At 42.1% G+C, this 15,854-nt stretch overlaps 1 protein-coding gene across 1 annotated transcript in view; it reads left to right on the top strand.

Annotated features, from left to right (window-relative positions):
• The window catches only part of LAMA4 (laminin subunit alpha 4), a 222,287-nt gene that overhangs the window by 30,044 nt on the left and 176,389 nt on the right, over positions 1-15,854 (top strand). Inside the window, exon 2 of the mRNA XM_063917152.1 lies at positions 6,138-6,239. Coding sequence (XP_063773222.1) covers positions 6,138-6,239 — 102 coding nt within the window. The remainder of the gene's footprint in view (positions 1-6,137; positions 6,240-15,854) is intronic.

The following is a 15,854-nucleotide window of genomic DNA, read 5'->3' as shown; positions in this document are numbered from 1 at the left end:
AGCATTTGCCCGTGGCTTCACTTGCGTGGATGTCTGTTATTGCTCAGCGGAACTAATTTTACAAAGACAGAAGTGCCATCTGATATTGTGATGTATATTTTATATTGCACACGTTGATCATAAAATTTATTGGAAACAATATTTGAAGTTTTTCTTCAAGGATTGACACAAAAATATGCTTGGGGCTACTAACTCATGAGCAAGCCTGATAAAGCCACCCATGAGAGAAGCAGCTGATCCTGAAGTCTCCGGCATTCTAGACCTTGTTTCTCCAGTCTTATCTTTGTCCTTACTCTTTAGTCCTTATATCTTTGGTTCTTCTGGTCTTTCCCCTGACAATACAGTGACATTCTATTTATCTCGTCATCTGTCTCTGAGTTTCTGATCTTTTCCTTAGGTCTTTCATTTTACCTGCATTGAATCGGGTCACTTGGGATTAAACTCATACTACCACCAGTGGCGTAAGTCCTGATGGCATCCCAGTACCGGTAGGCATATCACGCCTTATGGGAAGAGCGGCTATTATAGGCTAGAAGACCTACTGGTGAGTTGTACGAGTCTTAAACTGGGGTGTACAAGGGTCACTGCCCAGAAGATCTTCGGAGAGCACAGACTCTTTGGGAAGAGGATCCTTCAGCTGTAACATAAACACAGTCTCATCTGGGCCACATACCATTAGAATCTCTGCCTCAATTAGGTTCCTCTGCAGAGCAGTCACTTTAACTGAAATCTAAATTGCAGTGTAAAAATAAAGCAGGCAGTATTTACCGTGCACAGAAACAAAATAACCCACCCAAATCTAACTCTCTCTGCAAAATCCGCCACACCTGCACTGCATATGGTTTTGCCCAGTTGCTAACAAATTTACTGGTACGATCAGGTCTGAATTACCCCCAATATCGTCCATATTTAGCATGCAGGGCTATGGGGCTAGGTGACGTCAGGGAGTGAAGAAACTTCACTCCCCCCGTCACCCCCAGCCGCCTGGTCGTCCGTCGGCCGCATCGGCCATCGGTCACTTTGGCGGCAAATCGGCCAGTGTGTAGAGCCCATTATATACTTATAGCAACTACATAAGTGATTATACCTATAATTTATGTAGTTCTTTATAGAAAATGTAGCTAGAATCTGTTGGCACAAGTCTCCACTTTTCGTTATTAGAGGTTTTGATAAATCTCTCCCAAAATTGACAGCTGATTAAACCAAGTTGTACTACATGTTGCAGGTGTGGTCACCCTATTCTGGGCCACTATGCATGCTAATAACTGCTGAGCGGGGGCCACTTCTGTGGATGAATTTATCCAGTGTATGCACAAAAGAGCAAAGATCTCAGTAGGGTACAGTAGATCAGCATCACCGGGCCTTCCACCAAATTCTTCTATGGAACCCAATGATAGCATGTTCCACAACTGGCTTTGTGGACCACCGCTAGGTGCACGCAGTTCCACTTTCATAAGCTAAACGGGATGAAGAGGGACTTACAACCTGACTGCGTAATGCAATCAGCACTGACTAAAATACCATCCCCCTAAAGTCAGGACTGTTGAAAAACTGAGGTGCTCAATTCTACCAGTTCTTGCAGCTTTCTCTACCTGTCAGGATCCTGAGTTGGGGCCTGGTTTTGAAAAGTGATGAGTACATTATATGGAATGTGGAAAGCCCATCAGCAGAATGTGTAGGGAATCTCTACTCCCAACCAGCATCTACATTAAATAGCATTCATAGTTTAAAGATTAGGCATATTTCCCCTCTATCAGCTCCAGCAATCACAATAAATATGCATACACCCCCCCCCCCCTCCAATTAATCTCTGTATTAAATTAATAGCATTGATTGAAAGCATTATAAGGACACTTTCAATGAATAGTCACCAAACCACACCATTAAGGTAAAAGCCATCACCACAACATCATATGGCCAGTCACTACCATCATCCTCCAGTAGACTAAAATTCCCCACTCACCATTACATTAATAGTCCTTAACCCCCCCCCCCCCCCCCCTTTAAATTACTTGCCAATGCTCCCACTGACATTAAGAGTTCCCTCCTCGGTACCCTACTGTATGCTATCTAGAGCTTCTTCCTTTCCTAGTTAATGTAGCTGCTTATATTGGGTGATGTGTGCAGTTACTGTCAGTGGGGAAAGGGAGAGAAAAGGGATGTTATATACACAGAGATGTCAGAAGAAGATGGAGAACAGATTAGTCTGATCTGCACTATAAGGTGGCTGGACCCAAGAATGGGAGAGCAGCCATCTGGACCTGTCCCTAAATAGTTAAACAAAAACATAATTCTTAAGGCAGCCCATGATGTCATGGAAGCCTTCAGTATACAAAGAGTATTAGTGAGGTCTGTTTCCAACCGGATTACAGAGAAAGAAGTAGCAGGGTAGAAAATACCTGGCGCAACCCTATCGGACACTTAAACTGCCAGGGAGGTGTATCCATGCCTTCAAATTGTTGTGGCCAGGTCCCCATCAGTGGTGTTTATTCACACCATGACCTTGCACCCCTTAATACCTAGGGAAAATAATTTTTGTGGCACGCCTGGGGACCAATCTGGCCCTGCTCGAATGAATAAAGAATGCAATATATTATGCATGAAAAACATTTGATTAACATAAATACCATTTGTTTTATTTTTTAGAAATAAAAATGCATGAAAATCAAATGCAAAATGGAGCAGTCTAAAAAGATCTTATCTTGCAGCACTTTTGCTTAGGACACACAGAATACTGCCTGATCACACCCACTTGGGAAAAGAAGTCACCACAAGTTGGAAGTGTAAAATTGTTATGAGTTGTCCTGGCAAATTATCCATATGATTGAGGTTGTATCAGATTTGAAACAATGCAAAAAAAGATAGCTTTGTAAGTAAGCGCAGGTTAACTACAGCAAGAGAGAAATTGGAAAAATAGAGAGGTAAATAATGTAAGAAGTAAGATTAGATGACATATTACAGTATATGTACAGGTTCTGATTGGGAACTTAAATTGGGCATGGAAACAATTATGAAAGTGGCCTCATGTGTATGGGAACAGCTCAGCTGTAGGTAGGACCAACACAAAAGTACGTAGACAGGGTTCAAATAAATTTTCCCTAGCAGAATTGAAGAAAAAAAATCACATTGCTGCTGCCAAACGCAACCCAAAACTTAGGGCATTCCAGTTGTAAACATTACAGAGAGCATCCTAATCACTGACTTACAAAATACAAAGAACATCCTGCAGTAGTAAACACAATACAATACAGAAGGCTGTACACAGTGACTGACATATTACATAGATAACATGCTAGTGATCACCATACAATACATATAGCATATTAACAACCTCCATACAATACAGAGAGCACTTTGATGACTGCAATACTATATAAATACCTTCCTTCTGCCTGCTATACAATGCTGACAGCATCCCAAAGACTGCCACGTAATACAAAGAGCATCCCAGTTACTGTCACATAATACAGAGAGAAGCCACAGACCACAATGCAATGCAGAGAACATATTATCAACCATTTAATCATACAGGCAGCATCTTTATGCCCTAAATACAAAATGGAGAGCGTCTTAGTGACCACCATACAATTCAGAAAACATCTAAATGATCACAAAATAATACAGAGAACACCCTAGTAACTATCATACAATACAGGGAGCATACCAGTTATTACCATACAATAGATATCATCTTAACTGCCATACAACACAGAGTACATCTTAATGACTGTCATACAATAAAGAGACCATCTCTGCCTGAGGTACATGGATCCTGTTGCCTTTAATCTCTGCTTCAACCGCATGTCATCTCCCTTGTCTTTCATCCCATATAACAGATCAGTCCGTCAGTCCACCATTCATGACATACTGTAGATGGTTCTCACTGAGATCCAATCTTAACAAAAGGAATTTCTACTGTTCTTGCCTCCCCCTCCATCCTTCTTTATTCTTTTCATACTTCATCTTTATCTTCTTATTCCTTTATCCCTCTTTCATTCATGCAGAATGTGCCCTGATCTGCATATGTCTGCAGTAGTGCAAATATAACCCTAGTGCACTCAGTTTACATCAGAATTCTCCTTACCTCCCATAAACCTCCTTTCTAGGTGCAGGCTAGAGAAGGTGCCCAAGTCCCACAAATCTGCACCTTTCCAGGCATGCACAGATCAATTTCATGCATGATACCCGTAGTAAAACTTGGCATCCTTGACAAACGCCTCTCTCTACTCGAACCTACCCTCAATGCTACTGCCCACCTCATCTTCCTCACCAAACATATTATGTCCACCCCCGCTCTCTGACAAGCCCTTCACTGGCTTCCTTTCCCCTTAATAATCTAATTCAAGCTAATCACACTCACTTACAAAGCCCTCACCCACGCCTCTCCCATTTACATCTCTGGCCTTATCTCCCTTTACACTCCCACCCATCTTCTTCGCTCCGCTAATGCACTCCGCCTCTCCTGCCTACTGATTACCTCTTCCCAATCCTATTTCCAAGATTTTATATGTGCTGCTCCCTTTCTCTGGAATTCTCTACCTCTCCCCCTTAGACTCTCCACCTCTCTACAAAACTTCAAATGGGCTCTCAAGACCCACTTCTTTACCAAACCTAGAAAACTCTCATTTTAAGCCTTCTGTCCCATGCGCACTGTATACCCCATCTGTGTCACCCTGTCTGTTTTCCCCTCCCCTTTAGAATGTAAACTCTCACTGGGCCCTCTTCCCTCATGTATTTTTCCTTCTCTTACGTAAACTATCTTCTATTCCATACTCCCTTCGACGACACTAAATCCCTCGGTTTTCTGCCACCCTAAAACTTTGTTCAGTGTTGTCTGCTGACGCACCAATGTTTATATAACCTGTTCTTGTCCTATTTTGTCTTGAACTGTAAGTCACTGTTTTCTTTTTTCTGTACTCTGTAATCGGGCACTGCGGATCCCTTGTGGCGCCATATAAATAAAGGATAATAATAATAGCACTCACTATGCATCAGGCTCAAAGTTATTTACAATTATGGGGGTGCATACAGTTGGGAGTATTTATTTTATGCCTTGAGATCATCTATATAATTTATTTGTACTTTAATATAGCGGTGTAGTGCTCATTATCCCATCATCACTGGATTTTTCCTTAGTATTGTCGTCCATGGCATCACCAAGGGTTTACTCTTGCCATGCAATGCCTGATTGTATATTTAAATTTAAACTTGCTATTTAATTAACTTTCTGCAGATATGAAGTGTGGCAAGTAGCAATGTGCAATAGTGAGGAATCCCCGTTTTTGAACATGACCCCTTAATTTGCTGTAAGAGTAAAGAGATTGTATAACATAAATCGTACAAGATTTTTTTTATTTTATATTTTAACACAACAGATCATTTTCAAATAAAAAAAAAAATCTGAAAATTGCAAAAGAAGTTTGCAACAAATAAAAGTGTCAAAAAAGGGGACTGGTGCTTTACCATTCTTCACATTTCAATGGTAAACCAGTGATAAATGCAAGGTAATAAAGGCACCAGCCAATCAGCGCCTAATTGTTAATTTACATATTGGAGCTGATTGGCTGGTGCATTTATCACCTTGCACGTATCACTGCTTTATCACTTACTCCAGGTTAATACATCTGCCCCAGTAAGTGTAAGGAATCATCCTAGCATGAAACATAGTTCATTTACATGACTTTTCTCATTGCTGGCTTCAATAGCCAGAAATACCAACACCCTCTCAAAATGCTTAATATCTGATGCCATATTTGGATGGAAGAAATGCTCTTTCCAGCCCAGTGTTGAAAACAATTCCACTGACACTGAAAGCCAGTGGGCAGCATCCTTTTTCTTTGTGCCCTAAATGACTTTATACAGTATGTGTTTGCCCTGTGTCAGCAAACTACACAATTGTGATTCTGATAATGGTGCATACTATATAAGTTGAATATAAAAAACAACAATAACCTTTAATGTTTTTAGTATAAAAAGGATTCTTAATCTTTATACAACACAGCAGTTTTAACTCAGATGAGCAAAAATAAAAATCACAGTCTACAAATTTAAAAATAATGAAAACTAAATATGAAGTAACAAAAAAAAAAAGTCTTAAAGCTATTTACTAATCATGCCATATGTGTTTATTTGTGCAGAGATGTCAACCTGGATTTTACTATTCAGTTTCTGGAGAATGTTTACCGTGTGCATGCAATGGAAACTCACACACATGTCTGGATGGTTCTGGGTCCTGTATGGTAAGATCATTTTCAATCTATTTTCATTTTATTGTTGTTTGTTACAGTACTGTAACCATCTGTGTTTATGAATTGGGAATATGAACACCGTAGAAGATGCTGGCATGTAGCAATGTGTTTTTTAGCACATGCAATACACTCACGGTGCATATGGTGACCAGACATATCCTACTGTAAAGTTGTTATCCTACTGTAAAGTTGTGACATGCAATCCTTCACTATTCATCTTTCATGCATTTTTGTGTACTTTTTTAATAAGTTAGGTAAAACTATATTTTGTTTACTGTTTTATTAGTACAGGTGACATAATACACTTAATTGAAGCACTGACTTGACCTATGGGCTATTACGAAGTTTGTTGCCCCATAGTCAGTTCTCCACAAAGGCTCTATTTACAAGCCTACATTCCCCTGTGACTCACAGACATGGAGGACAGCCAAACTCTGGTGGATGCTGTGACAGTGATCCACATCCCATACCTAGGGGTATATTTAGCAATGGTGGCATTGGCAGTAAGGAATTATTTTATAGGCTATTTGACATTAAAATATTAACAGGGCCTGTCCAGACAAAGCAGTTTTTTATCGCTGCCATTTTACTGTCGGCTAGAAACTGCATTAGAAGAATGCGATCAACAGGAGGGGAGAGCATGGAGGCTGCAGGGATAGAATCAGAATATGGTGTTAGCAAAAGGAGTCAAGCTCCAAAAAGCTTTGCAAATCAGGCCACACAGCAGTCTCTATTGAGAATATTTGGGGCTGAGGTCTGTAGCCATGGGCGTAGCTATAGTGGGTGCAGGGAGTACCATTCCTATGGGGCCCCTGGAACCAGGTTATGTAGTTGCATACCAATTTTCCAGATTTTGCCTGCTAAGCAATTGAGTCTGACCCATTGTTTAATTAGCATGCATCAATCGGCTAGCTGGGTTACACATGCACTTATCCAGTAAGACAAAGCATAAAATAAGGCTAACTTCTCTTAGTATGAATGCAGATTTATAAATGTATCCGCAACTAAAATACATGTTTCCCATCATAATTTCCTCACAAGTGTTTGAACAGGTCAGGTAACCATGTCAAATTATATATGGAATTTTCCTCTGGAGACTTCACCAAATTACTGTGTTTAGGAAACATCTGTCTGCCACGTCATTATTTTAAGTCAGTATAGGATTCCCAAAATACAAATGAAACTTTTGAACTGAAGCATACAAATCTGATATTGTTGATGGGATTTACATAGTACTTGCTAAAGTCTTATAGTCCAGCACCATAATTGAAGTAGAAATGGAAACCTTTGTTACTATGTATGACTAATATCATTATTAATGTCTGCGATTTGCTCTCAGACTGACCACGGATCACTGTCGAAATAGTTAAGACAAGTGTTTACCATGACAATGCTTCCTCTTATTTTTAAGTTTCCATGTATTCCCTATTAAACCATTTTGAACAGGAAGTCAGAAAAGATGAATAGGAATCAACAAGTGAGTCAGTGTTTGGTGCTAATCCAGAGGAAGATGCCTGCAGTATAAAGTTAGATGGCCATGCTCATAAGAGGTCTATTTACAGTCCTTGAAATGCTAGCAGCAGCTTGAAAGTCTCATTTAATAAAGGGACATCGGACAGGAGTAAATTATGTTTTTGATGGAAGATTCCTGGTAATAAGAAAAAACATATTTAACAAACCCTCCAAAAATGATATAGTCAAAGCAGTGTCTCCTCTTCCCTTGCACCTGTATACTGTGGAGATCACTTAGGGTATGGCACATTTACGTGTATATATTTTGATTTTTACATATCATACAAACAAAATAGTCTGTTAAATGTGTCATTATGAAGACATGTTTACAGTGCACTTTAAGCTATTATGATACAGTAGTAGTTGTCATCATCATCATCTTGATACTGAAGCAGAATTACATGAATTCATGCCTCGCGAGTGGACAAATCACCAGTGCTCATTGGCTGATCTGGTTACTCCTAATACAGGGAGGCAAGTAGTAGGGCTGTCTGCAAATGCTGCATCGGCTAGGAGAGGCTGAGCTGTTTACACTATAATAGGGAATACCACTGCATGGGTTCCCTGTTATAGTGGGATATAGCCCCAGCTTGTTCAGCATTAATTCTAGGGGGATCCAGACCTGTAAAAAAGAATGTGCACACACCCCTACAAAAAAAATATCTCCTCCCAATGAGATTTTAAGTAATCAAAAACAACAACAAAAAGCATTTCTGTATGTGACACTACTAGTCCTAGCAGGCCCTGGCAACCATGGACTGCTTGGATATGTTGGGCTTGTACGACTAAAGTCCCACCATATTCAGTACATGTTTCCTGAGCATACTGTCACCTGTAGGGGAGGCAATCAATTTTCCGGCTGTCGGAATCCCGTTGGTCAGGATACCGACGCCGGAATCCCACCAGCCGTCAGTGCTGCCAGCCGTAACAGCGACTCACAGGGGCTATTCCCACTCTTGGGTGTCCACGCAAGGGGACTCGTAGTGCTCGCCACGCTGCCGGCATTCTGGCGGGCGGGATGCTGCTGTCGGGACTGACAACCGGCATCCCATCCGCCGGGAATACATATGTATTCCATCTGTATAACTGTAAACAGCATACAGGGCTTTCTGGTACCTGTAGTGTAAAATAGTGTAAAAAAAAAAACCATTGCTAAAAAAAAAAAAATTGGAGTCTGGCCATCAACTAACTAATATAGAGCTACTTTGCTATGAGTGGATAGAGTGTGAGAATGCAAATTTGATTCTTTTATATATTTTATGATGAAGACCTGCATTTTCATATAAGGTAAGTGATACATTTTGTTATTGAATCTCAATAGTACAATTCATTACATTGAGACCCCATTGGCACCATTGTTCCACATATGAAAATACCACTTTTTTCCTTTTTTTTGCTAGTCAGTTGTGTTTGCAGTAACTTCAGTGCTTTCAGTATAGTGCTGTTGTTTCCTAGGGTTTGGCAATTTCTCTTTACAGTCCCCATTCAGGGATTTGAGACCTCTGCTGTATAAGTTTGGGCTGTGTCTCCTTATAACAGAGTCTCATGCTGTAGGTTCCGTGTTATAGTGTGACCAGCCCAGCGTACCATGCATTACTTCTTCTGACTTATTCACAATTCATAAATATTGTGAGACACATCTGCAGTTTTTGCAATTTCATTGGACCTTATTTACATTTTACATTACATAGACAATGGATCCCAACTTTATTTACACTAATGCAAAATCTCCTTTTTGATGTTGATTGTCACCAATGTATATGGGGGCCTATTTACTAAGCTTTGGATGGAGATAAAGTGGATGGAGATAAAGTACCAGCCAATCAGCTCCTAGCTGTAATTTTTCAAACACAGTCTATAACATGGCAGTTAGGAGCTGATTGGCTGGCACTTTATCTCCAACCAAGGCTTAGTAAGTAGACCCCCATGGTTTGGGGAGCACGATACTGACATTTGCCAAAGAGCAGCACTGGCCACAGAAAGTAGTAAAACAGAGCTTGAGCGTTCCCTTCACACTTCAGAGCAAAATGATTCAAATGAGAAGGGATGGAGGGTCCACATTGTTAGGGACTCACAGATGCATGGCCATAGTGAGGGTGGTGAGATGAGTGCTATCGCCAATGAGTGAATGATCCCTCCTTCTCTACATTATGGGTCAGTGGGTCACAGGGCAATTAGTTGCTTGCACAACATCTGGGTGCTACAGTAATATGGTTAATAAACAGGTCAGTACTGCATATTCCTTTCATTTCCACACATCTTTAATTCAAGGAATGCATAAAGTTTTCCTTTCTGTCTACAAAACACATGTAAACAAATTCAGATAGTTTACAATAAGAATGAGATTGAACAGAAGATTCTGCTTTGTCAGTCCCAGATTTAGAGGGGAATTTTTAAAACTGTTCTGAGCAAAGATTGTTTTGCCTGAATGCAGCTCTGGGAAGTGGCCTATTCTGTCTAAAATTGTCTAAAATCTCCATTCATGCAAACTTTTATTTCACAACTGCACTAATCTCTACAAAACTCTGAATTTGCAGGATGTAATATCTTTTATATATTTGCCCAGATCTGTGACTCTGTGACTCATTTCGCAAGGCTGGGCGTGGCTAGGAGCTCTCATTGGGTTATCGTCAGGTCTATCACACCCAGCCACAGCTGATTTGGCCGAGAAATGCCCTCCCACACAGGTTACATCCAATGGGAGGCTCTGCTCTTTGCCTGCTGTGTGTTCCCTGGATTCCACTCGGCTGCCAAGGGACTCGCCGTTGAGGGCAAGCTGCGGTGCCTGGCCCGGGCACAGGAGCCTTCACCGCCTGCTGCAGGGAGCGCCAACAAAGGTCAGCAGCTTAGCTGCTTCCAGGAGGAGAAGCAGGAGAAGCAATACCTGCACCTCCACCACTCCCAGCACCACTGGCCCCCTTCACCATCCGTGGCACCACCACACCTGCACCTCCCCCACCCGCAGCACCCACGCAACCGACCCTCCCCCACCCGCAGTGGCTCCGGACCCCTCTCCCACCCGTGAAACCCCCGCACATGCCCCCCCCCCCCCCACGGCACTCCCGCACCCACTTCTCTCCCACCCACAGGACCCCTGGAACCGCCCCTCTCCCACCTGCGGCACCCCCACACCCGCCCCTCTTACATCTGCGGCACCTTCGAAACTGCCCCTCCCCCACCCACGGTGGCTCCGGTCTCCTTCCAGAACCCGTAAATGTAAAATGTCCCCACCCCCAAAAAAATTTAGCTCAACTTGCAGAGATCAAGATGCATCCAGCTCTGCATGGATAGCATATGTGCCAGTTTTATGACATAAACTCAAGATTGATAAAATCCAAGATGAAATGGTATGCTCTTCCTCAGCCAGTGACCTGCTCAATTCCTTAACCTGAAACCTCTGGCACCTTCTGCTCATTTGATTCCACAAGTGAAGATGAAGTATCTGCACTCTTCTCATCCTCCTATTCCACTGCCTTTCCTCTTGATCTTATACCCTCACAATCAGTAAAACTGTCTCCTGTCCTTATCCAAACCTTAACTAAAATCTGTAATTTCTCTCCCTCTCTACTTGTATCTTCCCTTCTCTGTTCAAGCAAGCAGTGATTACCCCCATTCTGAGAAAATACAATTATGATCCAAACTCTCTAACTACCGTGCCACCATCTCTCAGCTCCCATACTTCTCAAAGCTATTTCAGATGCTTGCCTACACTCACCTCACACACTTTCTTAACTCACACAACTTTTTGGACCCACTTCAGTTAGGCTTTCATTCCACTGACTAAAGTGGTGAAGGATCTGGTCACTGCTAAATCTTAGTCTTCTAGATCTCTGTGCTGCTTTTGACACTGTTTACCACTCTCTTCTCCTAGGTCTTCAGGACACCGCTCTTTCTTGGTTCTTATCCTTCCTATCTAATTGCACTTTCAGTGTTCGCTTCTCTGAATCCACCTCTTTGCTACCTCTATCAGTTGGAATACTGCAAGGCTCAGTCTTAGGTCCTCTGCTTTTCTCAATCTATAACTCATCTCTTGGCAAACGAATCAGCTCCTTCGGATTTTAGTATCATTTGTACACTGGTGATACTCAAATCTACCTATCCTCCCTAGAGTTGTCACAATCGGTTTTGATCAGTGTCTCTGAAAGCCTTTCTGCCATTTCATCTTTGATGTTATCTCGCCATCTAAAGTAAACATTTCTAAAATAGAATTAATTATATTCCTGCAAGCCAAGATTAGTTACCAACTCCATATCTTCATAACTGATAACATGACAATCAAACCTACTCTACAAGCTCGCTGCCTAAGTGTGATCCTTGACTCTGAACTGTCCTTTGTTCCACACATTCAATCTGTCTCTAAATTATGCAGTGGCTTAACTAGAAAATTTTCTCTCCCAAGCCAAAACATTTTTGACCCCCCCCCCCCCCACACACACACACCAATTGCCACTGGGAAAGTGAAGAATCTGCGCGTGATGCAGGCACGTGATGCAAAAGGGACGTGGACTCACTAAAAGGGGTGTGCCTTTGCTGCCAGGGGCATTGCATTGAAGGAAAAGACTACCTTATACTCCAGTTTTGCAATCTGCACACACAGACATTGGCCACAACAGAAAAAAAAATCTTGATTCATGCCCCTTACATTATTTGTCATTTTTCCTCCTTATAGTAATGCCCCTTACACATTATGCCACACACTGCAATGGCCCTTGAACATTATGCCAAACACTGTAATTCCCATTATACAATATGCCATACACCATAATGCTCCTGACACATTATGCCACACACCGTAATGCCTGTGACACATTATGCCACACACCGCAATGCCTGTTATACATTATGCCACACACCATAATACCTGTAAAACTTTATGCCACACACCACAATGCCCCATAGACATTATACTACATACCACAATACCCGTGACACAGTATTCCACACACCTGCTCATTGCCAGGGGGTTTCATGCTCTTGGTTCCATGCACGTTGCCAGGGGTTTTCATTCTCTGGGTGTCATGCTCGTTGCCAGGGGGCTATGTTGTCAGGGGTTTCATGTGTTAGGTGTCATGCTCATTACAAGGCAGTAATGCTTGTTGCCAGGGGTTTCATGCACTGGGTGTCATGCTTATTGCCACATATTTCAAGCACTGGGTGTCATGCCCGTTGCCAAGGGGTAATGCTTGTTGCCAGGAGTTTCAAGCGCTGGGTGTGTAATGCTTGTTGCCATGGGGTAATGCTTGTTGCCAGGGGTTTCATGTGCTGGGTGTGTAATGCTCATTGCCAAGGTGTAATGCTTGTTGCCAGGAGTTTCATTCGCTGGGTGTGTAATGCGCATTGCCAAGGGGTAATGCTTGTTGCCAGGGGTTTCATGCACTGGGTGTGTAATGCTTGTTGCCAAGGGGTTTTCATGCTCATTGCCAAGGGTGTAAGGCTGCCGCAGCTGCAAACAATACCCGACGCTATGCGCTTCCGGCATTTCCCGGCTCTGTCAGATGCTAGAGGTCAAGTATGACCTCTTGCATCTGTCTCCTCCATGGCAGCGGCCATTTTGGGAGGGACATGTAGCAGATAGACATGCAGACGGCTAGTCCGCATGTCAGTCTGCCTGAATCAGCGGCAGCGCCCCCATAACCCTGCACCTCCAAGCCTTCGCAGTAGTTGCGGGGTGGTAGTTATGCCACTGAAATCATGTTACATGCATCGAAAAAACATATCCAAAATTCAACACTCCAGAAACTAATCTGTGCACTCATTATCTCCGGCATTAATTATTGCAATAGTCTCCCTACTGGTCTTCCCAAGAAGAGACTCTCACCACTACAATCCATTTTGAATGAAGCTGCAAGGCTAATCTTCCTCGCTAGACGTTCATCATCTGCTTATCTGCTCTGTCATTCTCTCCATTGGTTGACAATATTCTACCGTATTCAATATAAAATACTTCTTCTCTCATATAAAGCTATAAAGCAAAGTACACCAACATATATCTCTTCGCTTATTTCAAAATATCTCCCAACTCGACCTCTCCAGTCTGCAGAAGATCTGCACCTCTCATCTGCACGGATCACTCACTCCCATTCACAATCGCAGAATTTTCTTCAGGCAGTACCCAGCCTATATAATCAATGCACAATAAGAATCTCCTCAAGCCTCCAAACTTTCAAGCGTTCCCTGAAAACTGTCCCACATAACCTTTAGAAACATTCATATCTAATTACATCCCATCAGGACTGTCTTTGCAATCTAGTGGGACCACTATGCAATAGATACCGCCTATCCTTGTGTATCCTTCATATTTCACTATAGATTGTACAGTAAGCTTGAGAGCAGGGCCTTCCTACCTCTTTGTCTGTCTGTTATTACCCAGTTTGTCTTATCACTGTTGTTTCCAGTTGTAAAACGCAACAGAATATGCTGTGCTATGTAAGAAACTGTAAATAAATAAACTCATGAATTATGCCAATATTATCTGGCTTGACATTGGGGGTAATTCCAAGTTGATCGCAGCAGGAATTTTTTTAGCAGTTGGGCAAAACCATGTGCACTGCAGGGGGGGGCAGATATAACATGTGCAGAGAGAGTTAGATTTGGGTGTGGTGAGTTCATTCTGCAATCTAAATTGCAGTGTAAAAATAAAGCAGCCAGTATTTACCCTGCACAGAAACAAAATAACCCACCCAAATCTAACTCTCTCTGCAAATGTTATATCTGCCCCCCTGCAGTGCACATGGTTTTGCCCAACTACTAAAAAATGTCCTGCTGCGATCAACTTGGAATTACCCCCATTGTTAGCAGTATATCTAAAGTTACAGTACACAATGCATACAAAATATAGTACTGTAATGAAGTATTATATACATAGTTCAGTGGGGTATATTTACTAAGGTGGGAGTTTTTTTGAAGTGGAGATGTTGCCCATAGCTACCAGATTCTAGCTATTATCTTCTAGAACCAGCTAGATAAAGTAGAATCTGGTAAGTTGCTATTGGCAACACACAGTTTGTCTGGACATTGATATTAATACCTAGTAAATCAGATTTACCATGTAAAATACATTAAAATAAAGATGCAAATACAAAATAAAAGTTCTGATTACGTTCAGTTATATACAAACATCAGTTGTCTTCCCCTTTCAAAAGTCAAATGGGAATATGCTTATCTGTTGTGGCTTGATTGCAAATATCTAATAAATAATGCAATTAGATTTTAGCAGTGGGCAGGATCAAGATTAACCAATCAGAAGTGGCTAATTAATATCAACTATATTTTCCACAGGGGGTTAAGCAACCACAAGAAATTAGCCTCCTGACTGCAGGCACATAAACATCTGTGCTGTGGCCTGCATGATGCACATTTGCATGACCAAGACCTTACTGTACTTGCATGCAGCTTCTATTTTCTGTTTCACTTATCCAAATAAGGAATCAAAAGCACAAAACATATCTGAATCTATATAGTCACAGATGTGTTAGAATGCACAGTACAAATAAGCAAAAAAAAAATCTACATCAGCTCAAGCTGTGCTTCTTAACTTATTTCCACTTGTCCTGTGAGTGTGATCTACTTGTTCTACAGCTACCCAGCACCTACGACCATAGGTGTCAGAACGGGGGGGGGGGGGGGGGGGGGGCGGTAAGGGGACCCCAAATATTTGAGAGTCGCCAGTCAATGTACTGGGTTGCAGGGTGCAGTTAGGCCGCCGTCTAGGGTTACTATGAGCAGTCAGGATGGAGAAAATCCCCTTTCCAGCTGCTCCACCTCCATCCGCCTCCGTGGCCCTTCTCCCCCCAGCATCCAGCTCCAGACCCTACAGTTCGAGATAATCTACTATGGGCTGGCCCCTCCTCTGGGACCAGCCCTGCGCCCTTCTCAAGAATATACTTTTGCGTACAGTATTTTCATAATATATACTAATATATATATATATATATATATATATATATTAGTGATGTGCACCGGAAATTTTTCGGGTTTTGTGTTTTGGTTTTGGATTCGGTTCCGCGGCCGTGTTTTGGATTCAGACGCGTTTTGGCAAGACCTCCCTGAAATTTTTTTAACAGATTCGGGTGTGTTTTGGATTCGGGTGGTTTT

This window comes from Pseudophryne corroboree, chromosome 4, assembly GCF_028390025.1.
Source record: "Pseudophryne corroboree isolate aPseCor3 chromosome 4, aPseCor3.hap2, whole genome shotgun sequence".
Classification (NCBI taxonomy): domain Eukaryota; kingdom Metazoa; phylum Chordata; class Amphibia; order Anura; family Myobatrachidae; genus Pseudophryne; species Pseudophryne corroboree.
Note: the sequence above shows the minus strand (reverse complement) of the source record. Positions and strands in the feature narration are given on the sequence as shown.